This window comes from Falco rusticolus, chromosome 6 (genome assembly GCF_015220075.1).
Source record: "Falco rusticolus isolate bFalRus1 chromosome 6, bFalRus1.pri, whole genome shotgun sequence".
NCBI classification, from domain to species: domain Eukaryota; kingdom Metazoa; phylum Chordata; class Aves; order Falconiformes; family Falconidae; genus Falco; species Falco rusticolus.
The window spans coordinates 66,522,757-66,542,878 of NC_051192.1; the positions used below are offsets into that span (position 1 = coordinate 66,522,757).

The 20,122-nt window shown below is 38.8% G+C and overlaps 1 protein-coding gene across 1 annotated transcript in view; it reads left to right on the forward strand.

Moving 5' to 3' along the window:
- The window catches only part of PXDN (peroxidasin), a 90,338-nt gene that overhangs the window by 11,327 nt on the left and 58,889 nt on the right, over positions 1-20,122 (forward strand). The window contains exon 2 of the mRNA XM_037391973.1: positions 19,750-19,821. Coding sequence (XP_037247870.1) covers positions 19,750-19,821 — 72 coding nt within the window. The remainder of the gene's footprint in view (positions 1-19,749; positions 19,822-20,122) is intronic.

Genomic DNA, 20,122 nt, shown 5'->3' on the forward strand with positions numbered 1-20,122 from the left:
CAACATTAACCAGCATTCAGTGCCAATCTTTATACTGGTCATATCTGTATAAAAGATCTATCCATTAATAGATGTAAGACAGAACTATCCTTTGAAGAAATTTGTGGGTATGCCAAATACTTTAGATAGTACAGGGGAAGTTTTCAATTTTTAATGAACTTGCAATGCGAACAACACCTAGAGAACAGATAGAGTAGGCAAATTACTTGCATACAGCCCACACACTCAAGTACTCTGGTATATTATGTAGGTCAGTTTTGTAACTCCATGCGATGTGTTTATAATCCCGTATTCATCAAAGAAATGTATAAGAGCTAATTGTGGTTTGGCACTAATAATTCAGCAATATCAAATTGAATTCAAATTAGTTTTGTCTTTTCAATACTGGTAAAATCTTGAATTCCCACAGTATATACAAACCCAGTAATTTCTGTGCAACCCAGATTCTTCAGGTAACAGTTTTCTATTACCCTTCATTCACTTTTTTTCTGTGGGTATCCATGAGGAATTGTTTTTTAATAGCATTAGAACAGAGCAAGTACCTGTTTTGCCTGTCAGATACTGTTTATGGCAGAACTTGTATCCTGGTTGGGGTTTGATTGTTGTTAGGGTTTTTTTATTGTTATATTCCCATAACTACCTTCCCAAACTCTTCTCCTGAAAATCAGAAGAAATATATATATCATCACTAGTCTATAATACAAAAGATATCTTAGTCTGTTATCTGAAGGAGAATTTGTAGGATTCTTAAATATTAAAATATTTTCTTATTTAGTTATTGGATTTTGTAGGTTGACTTTGCTTTGAAAATATCATTATTCCTCTGAAGGGATATTTAATTTTCCAGGAGTTAATCTTCTGGACAGTATACATAAAAAACCTGCTTTAAAAAGAAGCTGATGATTGGGGTAGAATTAATTTATTTTTTAACTTTGAACTTTGGAGATAATTGGTCATGATGGCAGATCCCATAAAATAAATTCTTTGTAAGATCTGGACCCACATACTAGAGATTTCAAGTAGCAGCAGGATTTGAAAAACTTCTTGAATACCTTTGTGGATTTAAAATTTGATGGTTTGGTGGTTGTTTTTTTGTTGTTGTTGTTTTTTGTTTGTTTGTTTGTTTTTCATCTTGGTTGGTGTCTCTTTGATTCCTAAAATCTGTTGCTTTTCACTGCATTGTGACAAAGCTTCAGTGGGTGGGAAATAAGGCTGAGCTTAATGGACATTTTATCTTCAGCAGTGTGGTTTAGACATGGGAAGGATTTGGCCCTCCAGAGACCAGATCAAGTGTATAATCTCTCAGGAGAGATTTCAGCCATGACACTACTGTACTAGCACAACTTCTGATGCTTGAGGAAACTTTACCAGTAGAAATTTATGTGCTTAAGAGGTTGAGTGCTGTGTGGCTTGCACTCTTCAGCCTCTTAAATTCTACTTAAGGTGCCTTAAGTATTTATGGAAAACCCAGCCCTAAGTTGGCATTTGTATGCCTCTGGACCAGAGGGTTTATTTGTGCTTCTGACCAGTCTTACAGCATCAATAATTTAGCTGTGGGTCCAGAGGATTCTTTCTCAGGTGAAGTTAAAATTTGGTGTATAATATTTGTGGAAGGGATTTTTTCACTGGCTTTTAAGCCACATGTATGACAGTGTTCTTAGTCAAGCACAGTATTAGTAGTTTATACATTTCCTAGACATGTAAATATGTATTTTTGGGTAGTAGAAACATTGGAAGAATCTGTTGTTCAAAGCTGTAAAAATTAGTAGCTATATCTTCTTATTAAAACCAAGATTGTTTTTAAATTTTTGGCTGTACATAGTACTCAAACTTATTTTTTTGTGATGACTATGCTGTCTATTAAGAGGAAATAGTAAATCTAATGTATTTAAGTAGCTGCTCTATTTAGTATATTAATGCTAGTCTGTACCTATTTGTTTTGTTTCAATTTTCTGTTTTAATTTACATAACAGCAATTGTACCCCTTTGCAGTTAAAAAAAAAATAATAAAAAAATAAAACAACCCAGAAACACCCTGTGGGTGGTACTTGGGTTTCTTTTGGCTGCTGGGTGCCAACAGTAGTTGCTCATTCCTGCCCTTGGTCTTCTCAGTCAATTCTGAGAGTTAGCTGAAAAATAAGGGGAAAACATTTGTTTTCACTCTGAATCATTTCCCTGATTTTGTGGGCTGCAATGTCTGTGGCCACTCATGTTAGCCCCCAGGGAAAGGGTGGCCTGGTGGGGGCAGGAGGGGAGGCATTGCTTCCTGAGGGAAGCTGTTAACTGCCCATGGGGCCTCACCGAAATAGGCCTGCCCTCAGGGAAAACCGTAAAAATAGCCTAGAGTTTGAGATGGGATTTGAAGGGGCAGGTTTGGCATGCACAGAGTCTTCCTGCTGAGATCTTATTGCAGAAAAGGTCCCGTTCCATTTTCCCTCCTTGCCTTGGAAGCAAGAGCTGCTGCCCACCAGCTCTGCACCCTTCCGGGCCTGCCACTGCCACCTGGCAGCCAAAGCATGTGCCTTTGGAAACGTTTACAATTTTAACTTTCACAAATTAATTTTTAATAGATCTCCCATCTATTGAGTTGTCATGCTACTTCATTTATTATATGGATATTTTAAACCATCTGATTTTCGTAAAAGGCAGGCTTTTATTTAACCTTTCAGAGATGTTTCTAGTATTTTCTTTTCATTCTACTTTGGCAATACTAATAAAATGTTTTAACTTTTCCCCTTCTTTTGCATACATGGGTGGTTGAAAGCGTTTTTCTTTCCATTTGAACGCTAGGAAGGACCCCTTGAGAATCCACGTTAGCTATGATGTGTTACTGGGAGGCATGTGGGGTTGCTTTCCACACGGCCCAAATGGTATTTATATGGCCTGAGTGATAGCTAGCTTGTAACTGATAGGGGGTAATGAAAACAAGGATGTAAGTTGGAACATGTTCAAAGTGGAAAAAATCAGATTGAATTATAACTTTAAAATTGGCATTAAACTGTGAAGACTGAAGGAGCACAGAATTGTCTTATACTCAGAAATTAATTTTTTGGCCTTAGTAACAACATGTAAGTGTGTAAAAATGCTTCCTGTCAAACTGTTTCATGCTTTTTTCTGATACTTTTAGTACTTCGTTAATATGAAGAAATAGTTACGTAGATATAAAAAAGTGTTTTTTAATTAATTAGACATCATAGTGAACATCAGCTTCTGGCTTTGCGGTTGGTGCCATTTTGAGGGGGTTTGGCTTCTATGACAATGGGACATTCTTTGATTACAGCCTGTTAGGGAGGGATGGGGTTCATCTGTCTAGAGGAGGCAAGGGCATCTTTGGCAGCAGGCTGGCCAGCTTGGTGAGGTGGGCTTTTAGCTGAAGGACTTGAGGGGAAGGGGGTCCAACGTGGCAATGCTCACGCCATCACATCCAACTGGGGAATAAGCCAGGCCAACCAGAGCAGTGATATATGTTCCTTAGCTGCCTCCCACGATGTGTACCAGAAGGCCAGGCACCTCAAGGGTGTGTGTGGCTGTGGCGGATCCTCAAGCACCCCTCCTAGGAAATCTGCATGCTCAATTGCCTGTCTGAAATGCCTGTCTGCCAATGCACGCAGCATGGGGAATAAACAGGGAGAATTAGAGTGGTCACAGGGACATGATCTCATTGCAGTTATAGACACATGGTGGGATAGCTCATGACTGGAATGCTGTTGTGGATGGCTATGTACTTTTTAGGAAAGGCAGGCCAGCCAGGAGAGATGGTGGTGTTGCTCTTTATGTGAGGGAGCAACTGGAATGTATGGAGCTCTACCTAGGAGTGGATGCAGAATGAGACAAGAGCTTATGAGTAAAGATTAAGGGACAGGCCAATGTGGGTGACACCATTGTGGATATTTACTACAGGCCACCTGATGAGGAAAAGGAAGTTGATGAGGCCTTCTACAGACAATTGGAGATAGGCTTACAATCATAAGCCCTGGTTATCATGGGGGAGTTCAAGTACCTTGATACCAGCTGGAAAGGCAGCACAGTTGGGCATATACAGTCCAGGAGGTTCCTGCAGAGTAGTGATAACATTTTAACACAGGTGGGGGAGGAGCCAACAAGCAAAGGAGGCTGCTGGACCTTGTACTCACAAACAAAGAAGAAGGACTGGTTGGGGATGTGACGCTTTGGGGCAGCCTTGACTGCAGTGGTCATGAGATGGTGGAGTTCAGGATGCTGTGTGGAGGAAGCAGGGCAGCAAGTAGGATTGCAACCCTGGACTTCTTTGGTGTCTTCAAGGACCTGCTTGGAGGAATCCTATGGGTTAGGGCTCTAGAAGTTAAGGGGATGTAAGCGAGCTGGCTAATATTCAAGCAACACTTCCTCTAAGCTCTATATCAGTATATCCTTATGAGTAAGAAATCAAGCAAAGGGGACGGGAGGCCTGCATAGATGATCAAGGAGCTTCTGACAAAACTCAGAAGGAGGAAGTTCATGGGATGTGGGAAAAGGGATAGGCCACTTGGGAGCAATATAGGAACACTGTCCGAGCATGCAGGGATGTGAGGAGGAAGGGTAAGGTCCATTTAGTGGTGAGAGATTTCAAGGACATCAAGAAGGGCTTCTTTCAAGTACCTCAGTAGCAAAAAGAAGATAAGGGAAGATGCACCTGCTGCTGAGTTAGATGAGTGCCCTGGTGACAAAGGACAGAGAGAAGGCAGAGTTACTGAATGTCTTCTTTGCTTCAGTCTTTACTGTCAAGGCTGGCCCTCAGTATCCCAGACCCTGGAGGCAAGAGAGGAAGTCTGGAGAAAGGAAGACTTTCCCTTGCTTCAGGAGGATTGGGTTAGAGGTCATTTAAGCAAACCTGACACCCACAAATCCATGGGCCCTGATGGGCCGCACCCCTGAGTGCTGAGGGAGCTGGCAGATGTTATTGGTGAGCGACTGTGTATCATCTTTGAAAGGTCACGGTGGACAGGAGAGGTGCCTGAGGGCTGGAGGAAAGGCAATGTCACTGCAGTCTTCAATAAGGTCAGGAAGGAGGACCCAGGAAACTACAGGCCAGTCAGCCTCACCTCCATCCCTGGAAAGGTGATGGAACAGCTCATCCTGGAGATGATGTCCGAGTGTGTGGTGGAAAAGAAGGTTATTGGGAGTAGTCAATATATCATGCCTGAACAATCTAATAGCCTTCTCTGATGGAATGACTGGCTGGGTAGATGACGGGAGAGCAGTGGATGTTATCTACCTTGACCTCAGCAAGCTTGTTGACACTTGTCTCCCATAACGTCTTCACAGGTAAGCTCAGGCAGTGTGGGTGAGATGGGTGGACAGTGAGGTGGACTGAGAACCGGCTGAGTGGCAGAGCTCAGGGGGTTGTGATCGGTGATGCAGAGTCTGGCTGGAGGCCTGTGGCTCACAGTGTTCCCTAAGGGTCAGTACTGGGTCCAGTCCTGTTCAGCTTGTTCACCAGTGCCCTGGATGAAGGGACAGAGTGTCCCCTCAGCACGTTTGCTGGTGACACAGCACTGGGAGGAGTGGCTGAGACCCCAGCAGGCTGCGCTGCCATTCAGCGAGACCTGGGCAGGCTGGGGAGCTGGGCGCAGAGGGACCTCATGGAGTTCAGCAAAGGCAAGTGTAGGGTCCTGCCCCTGGGCAGGAATAACCCCCCACACCAGTACAGGCTGGGGCTGGCCTGCTGGGAGGCAGCTCTGCGGGGAAGGGCCTGGGAGCTCTGGTGGGCAGCAAGGTGCCCATGGGCCAGCAGTGTGCCCTGGTGGCCAAGGCCAGTGGGACCCTGGGGTGCATCAGGAGGATCATGGCCAGCAGGTGGAGGGAGGTGATCCTGCCCCTCTGCTCTGCCCTGGTGAGGCCGCATCTGGGGTGCTGTGTCCAGTGCTGGGCTCCCCAGTTCTAGAGAGACTGGGAACTGCTGAAGGGGGCTCAGCGGAGGGCTACAAATATGATGAGGGGACTGGAGCATCTCCCTTGTGAGGGAAGGCTGAGAGAGCTGGGCCTGTTTAGCCTGGAGAAGACTGAGAGGGGATCTTACCAATGCCTACAGATACTTTAAGGGCAGGTGTCGAGAGGATGGGGCCGGGCTCTTTTCAGTGGTGCCCAGTGACAGGACACGGGGCAATGGGTGCAAACTGCAACACAAAGTTCCATCTGGATATGAGGAAAAATGTCTTTCCTTTTAGGATGTAAGAGCACTGGCACAGGCTGCCCAGAGAGGTTGTGGAATCTCAAGAAAACTGCCTGGACATGATTCTGTACAACCTGGTCTAGGAGAACCTGCTTTACAAGGGAGCTGGACTAGATGATCTCCAGAGGTCCCTTCTAACCCTGACCATTCTGTGTTTCTGTAACTGTTGATTTAATGCTTCCAATATTAGAACTACTAGGAAGAGGGTGCATGACATAAAGCAAAATAGATGTGATCTCTTGAGGCCACTGGGATTTAAAATAACTAACAAGCATGGGCAAGACTGCTAACACTTATTTAGAAATTTCAGACATATCTATAATTTGCAGCAATCCAGTTTTCCAAGTTTTTTTTCATTCTGGCCAATCCAGATTTAATATAGGTAGAGAAAGAAGAAAAATAAATGTGTAGGGAAAGAAGTTGTAGGCATATTATTTAGTTCAGTTCTACTTTTGGAATGTGAAATAAAAATGATTATTTGTTGATTAATTCCAGTTATGGAAGACTATAAAATAGTATAAAGCATAATATTTATCAATTTTTTATATAATCTTTTGATGTGTTCTGTAAGGTAACTCATTCCCTAATGAGTAGGAAGCAGGAGTTGGAAATGAGTAATGGCTCTGAATTGCTTTATTTGGTTTTTTGTGTATAATTTTGTTATCTGTTAGTATGCACATAGCAAGAAGAAAAAGGCAGGAGTAATATCTGTTCCCAGAGATTCCCTTCCCTGAAAGTCATTCAGTTGGGTACCTTAAGGTTGAATGTCTTCTAGCAGCTGCTTCCATTGCTTTTCATAGGCAGAAAGCAGCTTCTCTTCTCCAAGAGACAGGAACACACAGATGCCTGTTCGAACACTGTCTGCACTGATGAGGAATGAGGAGATAAGTATCAGAGGAGTCCTAACACAACCCTGTCACTCCCAGTTCTTCTGAGTTTTCTTTGCCAGGAGCAGGAGGAGCTGGAGGCAGAGCAAGAAAATAGCTGATTTATCTGCTCTGGCAGCCTGTTAACCTCAGGAAACAGAAAATACGATTCCAAGAGCTGCAGCTTTTTCAGTGAGGTGACCTGGGATTTTCCATGAAGTGGAAGGAAGAGCTGTGGCTTTGTCTGAAACCAGGAAGCTGGTCTGTAGCCAAGTGATAGAGTACCCAAATTTTTGTTTTTACTCTTTATGCAAGCTAATAATGCTTTTCATATTAATAGTAAAATGTCCTTGGAATTCTATAAGAACAGGTATCCAGATAAATTCTGACGACACCTCTGAGTTTGTCTGAATCTAATAGAGCAATCACTGTATTGGAAATAACTGGAAAGTACATAACAGTTGGAAATATACTCTGATAAAATCCACCTAGTAGAGAGGGAAGACAGGCTATAGATTTACAATGAATAAAGGCTTCTGAGTCAATTTTAGATGTTATTTTCAGATGCAGCAATTCCTTCAATTTTCCACATCCTTTGGCTTGATGTTGATCTTGTACTGCAAGACTTTTTGAATTGAAGGAGACAAAATGGGCATTCTTTAGTAAGGTCATCAGCATTGTAGATGCTGAATGCTATTTATTGGTCTAATAAATATAATGCAAGCTCACATGCACTGCATCAGTGAGGCTGCCTGCCCTGAGGAATGTAAAGCCCCACCCGCCCGAAGTGCACTGACAGGGAAATCACACTTCCATACTAGGATTTGCCTGCACAGTTTGTTACCTCTTTCCCAGCCCTCATTCATATCTGTGTTTTCAGCTGTAGGATCTTTTGTTGCCGAGAGCTCATTGCCTTCAGCTCACTGCTGATACCTTCTTCTGTATCAATGTGTATTTTCTTTTATGAGTATGCATGTTCATTTGCTTGCGTTGCACCTGCATCCATTTTCCTGGATGGATGGATAAAGAAAGACTTATCTGCCATAGAACAAAATCAGGAAAAATTACAAAGAATTGTGAATATATTGTCCTTCCCACCCATATTTGGAGTTTTAGGATTTATTTTTAAACCTTTAAGAACTGTTGCTGCAAAGAAAAAAATGTGTATGAACTTCAGTGCTTAACTCCTCTGGATCCGTTTTAAGAAAAAATGGTCAGTGCCACTCCTCAGCTACAGCTGTTTACTTCTAGTGATTAAAAACTGAAGATAAACATGCTCAAGCTGGAAGTAGGATGAGATTATCCAATTTTTAACAGTGAGTATTTTTAACTACTAGAATGACTAGCAAGTCATTAGGTTTTTCTTGATCCATGGTGTTTTTGAACAGTTTTATATTTTTGTCAAAGGAGTGGCTCAGCTCTGACAGCACTAATTGCCTTAAGACAGGAACTTTTGTACTGTTGTGTGACTTGTCCTGTGTGGGAGGTCAGGGGATGATCAAGTTTCCTTCTGGCTTTCAGTCCTTTCCTCTAAGAATATCAGTATTTCATGGATATAGAGTTTAGACTTAAACATTCCTGTGAGACAGAAAAGTGCAGAAACATTATTGGTGTTGCAGAATGGGGTGGCAGGGAGATTAATTTATAACTATAGAATAAAGCAGTATTTCTGTGGAGTTTTTCCACAGTAATTCACACAACTGTTAACTACAAAACCAAATGAAATTGTTACTGCATTTGTTTCAGTGGTTCATGGTATGCCATAAACTAGTCAGCTTCCATTTTTGGTGTCTTCTTTAGCCTACTATAGAGGAGAAACTTATATTTTGATTGAAAAATACAGTTGAAAAAATAAATATTGAGAAGAAAACTGAGAAGAGATTGTGTCTCCAACATCTCACTACTCCTCTAAAAATATTTTGATTTATCAGTAGCTTTTTACAAGACAGACTGTGCCAACCATTAGTTCACTCTTTCCTTGACCCAAGACCTTAAACATCATGTATTTGTCTGAACACAGCACTTAGGCACAGCTATCATGCCCTATTTTATTGGGCATGGTATAAATGCAGGACAAGAAAGCAGCCCTTTCCCAAGTGTATTTCTGCCAAAAATAATCAGTAATGATTATCGGTACATGACTGTACTGTCAACAACCTTTTCATTGTTCAGGTTTAGAAAAAAATCTCTCTTGGAGAAATAGACAGATTTTTGCGTTTTCTTCTTGTTTCTTCAGACTGCAGAAATAGCGTTATGCCTCTTAGAACCATACCCATACTGTTAAAAGGAGGGGTTTTTGTTTGTGTGTTTTGGTTTGGTAAGATATAATTGTTTCTAATTCTCATTCTAAAGTAAAATTTTAAATTTCAAAATACATTATTTCTGCAGTGGATGTATTTTGGAGGACTCTGAAGGTGGATGAGACAGAGCCATGATCATGCCATGGTAAAATTTCCATGTGTAATTCTTGACAATTAAACCTGCATGCCTAAAACTTTGAACCAGTAAATCCCACTCGAGTCCTGTTAATGGTACTGCATAGCTGGTTGGAAAAATTGGCAACAAGGGCAGCAGGGGGATCTACAGACTTAGTAAGACAATACTGTATTGCTTTTCATTGAGTTCACATTTAAATGTTTTCCTTTCAACTCTAATGAGAAAATAATTGTTATTTAAAACAAATCCTTAGCTTTTGGAGAAGGATATATCATAAGCTCTCCATTCACCAAAGCTGTGTCTGATAAATGTATTTTTAAAGACTTATAAAACTGCATTCTCTGCCAACAAATCTTAAATATTTGTGCAAATTGGGTATTATTTTAATTAGATAATTGATACATCAATCAGAATTCATTCTTTATGTTTTTTTAAGCATGGTTTTATGATGAAGGTGAGTATTGCCAAATATTCTGACTCCTGTTCTACAAATTTCAGTATTTTTAGTGATCCTACTGTTTTTGTCACTAAAATTATGGAAAACTAAATATTATTGACTATGACACCCACACACCATGTAAGAATTATGTTTTCGTTTCCCATCTAAAAATGCAGCTGATTTATTTTATATGCTGAGTGCTGCTGATAATAAAAATCTCTGTGTAAACTGAAGAAAATCACATATTCTATCAGTAATTAGACTGGGGAAGAATTAATCCAGAAAATGAATTGCCAAGAAAAAGGAGAATGATGTAATTTTGTTCGTAAAAGAATTGCTAGAGCTAAATCTTAAAACCAGTCAAAAAAAATAATCTTGGTTCCTCTGGTATTCTAGAAAATGTTACAGTGTTAGCAGTGAGGTTTACTACAAGTAGTGCTATAGCTGAAAGTGAGGTTTGGTTTTATTTTTTTAAAGTGGTGGCCTTCTCTTTGTTTGTTCAACAAAGTGACACATTTTTTTACAGGGCAGTAGTTAAAGCAGCATTAAAGTGCCATTGACATCATCCAGTTACTGCACTGACTTGATTATATAACCTCTTTTGTGCAATTTTCATGCTCTGCTCTGTTTGAATGTTTTTACTATGCTGATGGCTGTTTTTCATTTCCTGCTGGGATGACCTTGAATAAAAAAAAAAAAAAAAAAAAAAAGAGTAAGACTAAAGTAGACATAAGCAATGTAGTCTTGCTGGCATTTGCAGATCTTTTGTTCTGTGTTGAGAAACATAGTAGTTTGGCATTTATGGTATAGGTTATTTCTGCTGGGTAGAAATTAATCTTCAACTGTTAGAAAAAAATATTTTTCTCTTATTTTGTTCTTTTCAATTTGCCAATGACAACGTGATCCAGTTAAGACATTTCCTACCTTATTAAAACATCTGAAGAGAGCTAAACAAATGATAAATGCAATGGTCATTCTTTAACTTAATTTATTAATTTAACCTATTAAATCTAATAGATCTAAAAATCTAACGTTTATCTATTAAGTTATTCCCTCCTTCTTTCTACAGCAAAAGGAGATGAACTAGTTTGCATTTTTTTCCAGACTCAGTATATATAATGCAGCTGGAGAAACTGTCATTTTTCTGTTTTGTCAGTTGCTGCCAATCAACACTTCATAACTAGCCTTACAGATGAGTAAGATGAGTAAGAGTGCATTCTTTCACACACACATCTTCTTCAGACTTCTTATCTCTATCAGAAAGTTGTAACAATGAGAAATATATCCTTTTAAAGTAGTTTGCATTATTCCTGCTAGTTCTTGCCAAACCAAAGCAACTGCCTCCTTTTAATTTGTCAGATTAAGGTAATAAAGATTATATGACCATACAGATCAGAGTCACATACAGAGGAAGAGGTTTAGCTTTAAATAGTTTTCACTGGACCTTTTGAAAGTGTCTACCTTTGAGGCAGGGAGTTGGGCATGGGGTTTGTTCTTTCATGATCCACACTTAGCATTTGAGTACCTTTCAATTTTTAAGATACGTAAGACAGTAGTATCCTTTCAGATATTTCCATTTTGGTGCTGTGATGATTTTTCTTATGTGAGGAAATATCTCTGTATTAAAAAGTTCATTTATGTCCTAAATCAGTGCTGAAGTACTGGTTAGCCCTTGAAACAAGGTCATGAGATACTTATCTTCACTGCTAATAAAAATCAAGATTTGATTTAATTGGTAAATGCTTCAGTACTTTTCTTTTTTAGTGAAAATTAATAATAAAAGTCATTAATGTGTCAACGTCATGTTTCAAATGTCAGTGTATTTATTATACAACTATGTTGATTTCATTCATATTGCCTCTTTCTTGTCCAAAGCTAAAAGATAAGTAAATATTTTCAATTTAAAGTATGAAATTGGATACTTTCAATATGATAGGCTAATACAAATGCAGATCTTCTAAATTTGAGTTTAAATGCATTGTTCTAGTTCGCCAATGGTAGATCTGATGCTTTGGCTTTATTTTATTTTGATGGATACTGGTTTTTGAGAAAACTGGAAGCCCTACTTTTTTGGCATTCTTATTGTTTGTTGGTTTCATTTATTCTGATTTGCATGTAGGGTTTCTTAGCATCAACATATGAATGTGATTTATAATCTATTATATTGGAGAGCTGTACGCTTAAAAATAGTCTGCCAGAGCAAGTTTAGTAAATCAAAGTGTAACATGGTGTTTAGTTTGTTCTGTTGATGGCATCTAACATTATTAAGCAAAGTAACACAGTATTTTCATTTTGGACAAGAAAAAGTTATGACAAATGGAAATTATCAAGGGATCTTCTGAAGTTCAGAAATATAGGTGCTGTGGAACAGTAGTTCTACCCGAAAATTACTAAGGAAGACATAATCTCATGTCACAGAATTATTTGGGGTTAGTACAAGCAATGAATACTTGATTAGACCACCTATTATCCTCCTTAACCTCAACAGTGAAACCAGTAACAAATAGATGTATTATTTAAACTTTATTCCTTAATCTGAGAGGGAAATAGGATTGATAGCCTATTTTTGCATTGATCTTTATCAAAATCAGGAGGGATATAAACAGAAAATGAAATTGCACATTGTGCCAAAGATTTTCCATTTGTATGTAGAGTTTTTCTCTCAAGCATTTTTAAATAATAGAGCAAAAGTGTCTAAAGCAAACTAAGTCATCTCCCTTACTTTAAGATTTTGCACATATTATTTGGGAGATATGTTGGTGATTCTAGCTGTTAAACTTGGAAACCATTTCCTCATGTTACATTTCGTAAATCTTATACCCTAGCAAAAGAGCTTTCAGATTTATTTTGCTTTCATTTCCATCTTGCAGCTAGGAAGATGTATAACCAGAATTCTGAATATTTTCAGCTGTCTTTGCTCTTACAAAATATTTTATTTAAAGTTAAATGTCCTGAAAGATTTTGCATTTGGATTTAAGTGTACTGGAACTAATTCATAGAGGACTGTGTATAATAAACTTGCACAACCTTTAGAAATGGCAAGAATATTTGTTGCGGTACAAGATTTGAAATCTCTGTAATTGCAGCATTTCTGTCAGATGTGTGTGACATGTAGAGTATTTTGCTAATGCCCTGATGCTTTGCATATATACGTTATTTCACAAGATAAATGTTTTTAATTAAATCATCACATTATACAGTGTTTCAATATCCATGTTAGAACTGGGTAATTGTATGAGAGAGACGTGGCTATGAATGAAGCAGTAGTTACCATGTTATTTTTTATTTTCCCCTTTTTAAAATTAAAGATCTTAATATTAAGTTTTTGTGTCATCATAGTTTCTTCTGACACAAATCACAATTGAAAAAATGGAAAGCCATTTCCTATATACCCAGCCTGTAGCAATGAAGGGATCTCAGGGAAATCCTCCAAGCCCTAATAGCTGGTAGGGTACCCAGTCTGCAGGCAGAGATGGGAAGGACATGGCTGGTGTGGAGCAAGCTGAGAAGCCCGGGTGTCCTCCTTCCTGCTGCTGCTCCAGCAATTCCTCATAAAGAATCTGCCCATAGGCCTTTTGTATTAGGTGCTGATCAGCTGGTGCTTATTACTTGGCATCAGATAGATTGTTATCAGTGAGGTGATGACTGGGGATGACTTTGTTTTGATGTTGAGTATCTGCAACTTGATCTGCAGGCTGCTGCCCATTGTGGTGCAGGACAGGGGGTACATGCCATTGTCTTGGCAGCCCTATTTTAAATCAGTTCATGATTTTTCTTAGTTTGATGAAGCAACAGAATCTTTGAAAGTCAAACATATGCAAAAAGGAATCTGAATTAAGATTATTAAACACCAAGTTTAATCTTTTATAAAAGTAATGAAATGTAAAGCTTTAACTGTCCCGTGTGTTGTTTTGCAATACTTAGAAAAGCAAAAAAATAAAGGAAAAATGCACTTAATGTATTTTTTTTCAAAAAAAATTACAGTTTTAATTTCAGTGCATGGTTTGCTCTGAGTAAAACCAGCCTCTTCTCTAAAAGGGATTCCTGTATTTCAAACAGTGATATGAAACAGCTTTTCTTGTAAGATGCTTGATGTATAAGGTCAGTACATTTGAAAGCTTTATTGCTTGCTGTGTCCTTTGTGATTTTCGTATTCCAAATATTTATTAATGCCTTTTAGTATTTATTACTTATTTTCTAAACTATTATTTTGTTAACTTGCAATGAATTTATATGCCCAAACGTTGCCTTGCCCCATCAGGATGTGTTAACAGAAAACTTTCGTTACTGTGCACTGTTAGTGCAAACTTTAAATAGGGCATTCTGGAGTGCCAGGGCCACAGGAGCATTGGATTGTATGGTTCAGTAGCAGCTGTGTAATGTTTTTTAATTATATGATTAGAAGTTTTCACTGTGATTAATTAGATGAAAGTATTCTTAAAAGTTAATTTTAAATCCTAAATTGGAAATAGTTTACTGTTGTTAGGAATGGGCAGTCTAAGCTGGGGAGACAAATGGAGACAGCTCAAATAAAGAATTTATTAGGAAGAATTTATTTTCAGACAAAGTGTCTGCAGCACAGGTCTTGATCACTTTGTCACAGAAAAGAAAACATACAGATACTGCATTTATTTATATGCAATACATCTAGGTTGTACAGGTTTTCATAAAACCTCATTCACCTAACAACACATAAGAAGCCTGGTAAGCAACTGTGTGTGTGCACCCCATTTGCTGCATGCTTCCTGACCCACGGCTGTTGGGCTGTTCGTGGTGCTGTGGGACCCAGACCATTCCCAGGCACTGGAATGCAACTCTCAGAGGTGTCCAGTTGCTGAATTGTCAGCGTGCTCCCTGGCACATTCTTGGCCTACGCAGCCTTACCCTCCATGAATTAGCATAGAGCAGATGATGCGGGACCAGGAAAACAATCCTGAGAGTATTCAGTTTACTAGGCACCGTTGACATGTTGTTTTGTTTGTGGCATTCAGGGAAGATGTAATGCTTCAAAGGGAAGCATTCTAGGGAAGCTTCTAGGGACGTCTATGTGGCTGAAGTGTGTTTTTACAATTTAAATCGTTAGTTGTGGAGGGTTGCAAGAAGGACAAAAATGGTAACTATTGGTATTTAGGATATTTTTGTGAGTTGACAGAAGGACAAGTTTTCAGGTTTTACACAGGAAGGAAAGTGCATTTTTGTTGTAATGACTTTTTTTTATGTGTGTATATACATGTGGCTATGTTTGAGGAGCAGAGCTAAGAGTTAATGCTGTTAGCAAAGTGTTTTAGGAGATAAGGCAGACTTTGAAGAAAGATGCTTAGGTACAGGACCACAAGCTAAGAGAATTCAGTAAAAGAAAGCAGCAGTAGCATACACTTCCCTAAAAGTATTGTTATGTTGTCTAAGTATAATTTTAAAGGAGTAAATATTTTCACTGTGAAACACACAGTGAAGGAGGCAATCCCAATTAGGAGTTGGGTATGCAGTTTTTGTTTGAAAAGCTAAATGTGTGACATTTAGGTTTGGATTATTATGCAAAAGTTATTATAGTACCTTAAAATCACGTCATCATCATAGGTGTTTGCATAATTTTTTTTAGTTGTTTCATTTGTTATTTAGAGATTAGGAAGGGGAAAAATGACAGTCAGCATCTGGCGTGGACTCCCTGTCTGCTGTTTTAACGCTTTGGTGCACTGGCTGGTCACTGAAGTCAGGCTTACTAAGCCCTGAAGCACAGCATACAGCCAGGGTGCAGTCAGTTTGTAGGAGCAAAAGGAGGGACAATGCAAAAGGTGGAAGGGAAATGAATGGGCAGGGAACAGGCTTTTGTGACTAAAAAGTCATGGGGCAGAATGGTTGGGCAGGAACTAGTCTGGAAAAAAAAAACCCACAAAACTCATCATGCTGATTAACCACACATTATTTCAGCAACACAAAATGTCTTTGAAGAGCTGAACCATAATGGCCTGCTTGAGCTCCCCTTACTCATTTTTCGGTCTAACACAGTCCTCATTCCTGCCATTCACTCTCCAAGGGGATGCTTCCCTGTGCTCTGGTTGCTGTTATGCTTTTGCTCTAAGCTCTTCTCCTGTCTGCTGAAATGTGGTTGGTTCTCATAAGATGGACATGGGATCTGTACCATGGGAGGATGACATTTCAAGCCTGAAATAGTGCTCCTGTCTAGTGTGGAATATGTTTTTCTACAGTGGTATGGTAGTGGTAACTGAGTTTTTTTCAATTTTTTTTCATCACCTACTGAAACAGATTTCAATTGGCTTTGAAAGAACTGGTGGCTGGCTGATTCTCCCCTGTGCCATTGCTGTGGAGTTAATTATTTCCACATCTCAGGGGTTTATAACTTCACGCTTGTTTTTAATACTAAACATGTTCTAGAATAGTTGCAGTCACTCCAAATTTGCTAACATCTGCAAACTTTGTAAGCTTATTTTCCTCCTACCAGGTTGTCTCAAAATATTTAATACCTTATGGCAGACCTCTGCTGGGTTCTACTTGATAGAGTGTTTCAGTTCAATAACAAGTCTTTGCTTAGGCTCTTGTTTTCCCAACCAGTTGAACACCTGGTTTATAGATATTTCATGTAAACCATATTTCTCTGGTTTGTTTATGTGAATGGCCTGTATCAAAACCCTTAAACTAATGTATGCAATATATAGTTTATTTCCTTTGGCTGCTTGGCTTATGATCCTGTTATATAAGGAAATTAAGACAGTTTGAATTTCTTCTTGAAAATTTTATAGTGGCTATGACTTAACTTCTATCTTCTGTGTACAAGAAATACCTTGTGAAGTGTAATTATCTTAATTTAGAGAATGAAAGAGGTTATGTGTTCTTTATTTTGAACAGCATTTGTGATCTGCCTCACTTCGTTTTGGGGAATTTTGTGTGGGAAAATTAATGAAAAAGCTTTGAGTTGACACTTAGAAGTGTTACTTCCTTTGGAGAAAGAGCTCCCCTTGGAAGGAATGTGCCAAAATCATAATTCTACATTTTAGTAAGATTAACATTGTTTTTTCTCCAATTTTAATATAGCCGGAGTACTAGTTTTAAACAAAATATGTGATTAGTTTTTATAGAAATGGCTTGTTTTCCTCTTGGCTTTCTAGGAAACATTTTACTTACAGATACCAAATGTACTGGGCTCTAGGGAAAATTTGGGTGCTGTGTTTTGTTACAGCTTTTTTAGTACCTATATGGAGAATGACAGTGAATGGGTAGGGTTTCAAATATGATGTGTTATTTAGTTTTAACAGCTTCATATGAGAAGGGCAATAGTGTCAAGAGTTGGGGTAAAATATCACTTTATGCAGTGATGGTAAAATAATATGAATTATTTTGATTGGCGTTGCTGATCCCTAGTTATCCTTGTGAGTTACTGCAGAATGGATTTGACACATCAGAAAGGTGCTCATTTTGATGCTGACTCAGAGGACTGGCTCCATTGCATTCATGAAAGTTACATACTTGTTTGCTTCACTGCAGGGAATAGGCTTGCTTTTCATATAGACAAATATATATAGTTTACATATAAAAAGACATTCCAGGTTTGGTCTATTCCTACTTTGCGTAAATATTTATTTTTAATTGTGGAACTTTAAAAAAAAAATCAATTTGAAAAGTCTCTTGTTGTTCAGGAGCTAACTATTTCTAGTTGTAATAGTATTTTGAGGAATTTGAAAAATACCCACTTTTCAATATTCCATTCATGAATATTGGCTTTTTGCACTTTTGATTATTTTAATCAAAATTAAAATGCTGCTTTGAAACACAATAAAATTTCAGATAATTTAGAAAAAGGTCTCAATAATCATGCCCAATGATGGGATCATCTCTATATTCTCTCAGTGAAGGCTATGAGATGCAATGTTTTTTTAGAAAATCTCAGCACTTGAGATTCAGTGACTCATAGGCAGCACGTCTTTCTCGTCAGGGATGTGTGTGTTTTGTGTGAGTGATTAAAAAAGTTTTGCTGTAATGAAGAAGATGCTTTTGTAATGAACAAATTCAAGCCGTGACAATTTCTGCTTCTTGCTCTGGAAATCCTCAGTTCAGCGGGCAGTTGAGTAAGGGGGCTGTCCTGCATGTCTACAGGCAGTTTAACTATGCATCTAAATAAGGGATAGCAGTTTGCATCCCTCATTTATTCCAGTCACTGATCAAATATTTTGGTGGCGTGTAATGCAAACAGAACCACATGTCTAATCCTTTCCTTACAATGAACCGTCCGTCCGTATCCTAAACCACTTATGTAGAAAAAGTCCTTCTGAGGCCATTATTCCAGGGCTGAATAAGCCCTGATGGGCTGATTGATGAGGAATGATGCTTAAGCATGCTCTGTGCAAAAGACTTAAGGCAACTCTACCCCCCAAGACTTACAGCCTCAGCCAGTGGAGTTACATGGGATTAGTATGCAGCTGGCTTTTTCTTGGCTTTTCTAGATTTCATTTGACTAAATAAATTCTAGAGACACTTCTTGATAACATACTACCTGTTAAAATACAGTGCATATTTGTGTTTTAATGAGGACAGGTTTTGGTATAAAGATTGACATTATGACAAGTTTATGCCCTACCTTTTGAAAGCAACCAATAACTGTGTGTTCTAGGAAAGACAATGCAATAACTGTGGTCTTTCAGATTTTACTCGCTTTCTGTTTGTTTCCCTTCTAGCTTGTCGGGGATTATACAGTCCTGGTGTCCTTGGTGCCTTGGTGTGCTGCTAGGGAGGGAACAGGGCAGGTGTGCTGTCCTCCTTCCTTTCTCCTGGTCTTGATCTTTCCTCACAGTCCCTGTCCCACCTGTATGATCGCCCAGGAAATCTGTTCAGATTGCTAATCAGGCAGAAAAGTGTTTTCTGGGGGGTTTTGTGTTGTGGGGTTGTTTTCGTTTTGGGTGGTTGTTGTTGTTTTATTTTATGTGTTTATTGCTGGTCCCGACGACTTGGTTTAATCAGTTTGAGCCGCTGGGAATACAACAGCCAGTGCAAACAAGCAGCAAGACTATGAGACTCGTACCCAGTGGAGGACAGGAGGTGGGCAGGGGTGAAAGAGCTGCTGCCGCCTCTCTGCAGGAGAGAGGTGTGAGACTGGCACAGCCCTGGCATTTCCCCACACCCCTGCATGGCTGCCATCTTGCTTTCTATCCCTGCTCACTCTACAGCACCTCGCCCGAGAAACTGGTTTCCTTCTGATTTAAGAAGTTCTCATTAAGGTATAGATTTAACAGGAAACTGAAGATGGTAAAAACATAGTAAAAACTAAGAGAAAGTAAAATTAAATAAGAAAATAGACAGCTTTATGCAGCTGGATTTACAGATTTTAAAAGCAGGACAATAGAAGGCACTTAAACCTCCTTACCCAAAACAACAACAAAAAAAAAAGTCTTAAAAGTTTTGAAAGCTATTTCTCTTTTCCTGAGTGTTTTTTTCTGATCCAAATTTTTCAATATCTGTTTACTTACTGTATTATTTACAAGTAGCTTTTAAAAAACAAAGACGATTCAATTCAGTGAAACATCCCATTGCAAGTTGCTTCACTGTGGAAGAGAACATCCTTCATGACCACAGGTTTGACTTGGATAGAGCCTTCAGCACTGACTGCTGAGGCTGGGTTTGGTCAGTCCTCTGCTTAGACTTGTCAAACAGTGTTTGGATTTGTTTTGCCTTCTGCTGCTGTCAAAAGCTATGGTTTATGGATGGAGGCTGGTCACAGTGGTCACAAAAGACTTGTGCTTAGTTCAGTTTGCCATGTGAAAAAATACATAGGTTTTTTATAATGTGATTCTTCTTCCTTTATTCTACAGAGACCTAAGATTTAATAGGATTAAAGAAATCCAGCCTGGAGAGTTTAGACGGCTTAAAAACCTGAACACACTGTAAGTTATTTTTCAGCCCTAAGGCCCTTTCCCCTTTTGATTTAATGTGTTTAATTTGATAATGTGCCAAATTTGCTCACTTATCACAGGTAAGTAATCTCAAAAATTTCATCTGTAGTATTTACACAGGTGAGGGAAGTGGATTTTAGGCTCAAAGTGTTTTAAAACAAAATCAGATATATGTATATTAAAAAAAGGGAAATTTATTTCCATCCTAATGTTTTATTAACATACTTTAATTTGAGGTATGAAAAATACAGATATTCACTGTATAATTTTTTCCAAATTGTGCTAAGTGACT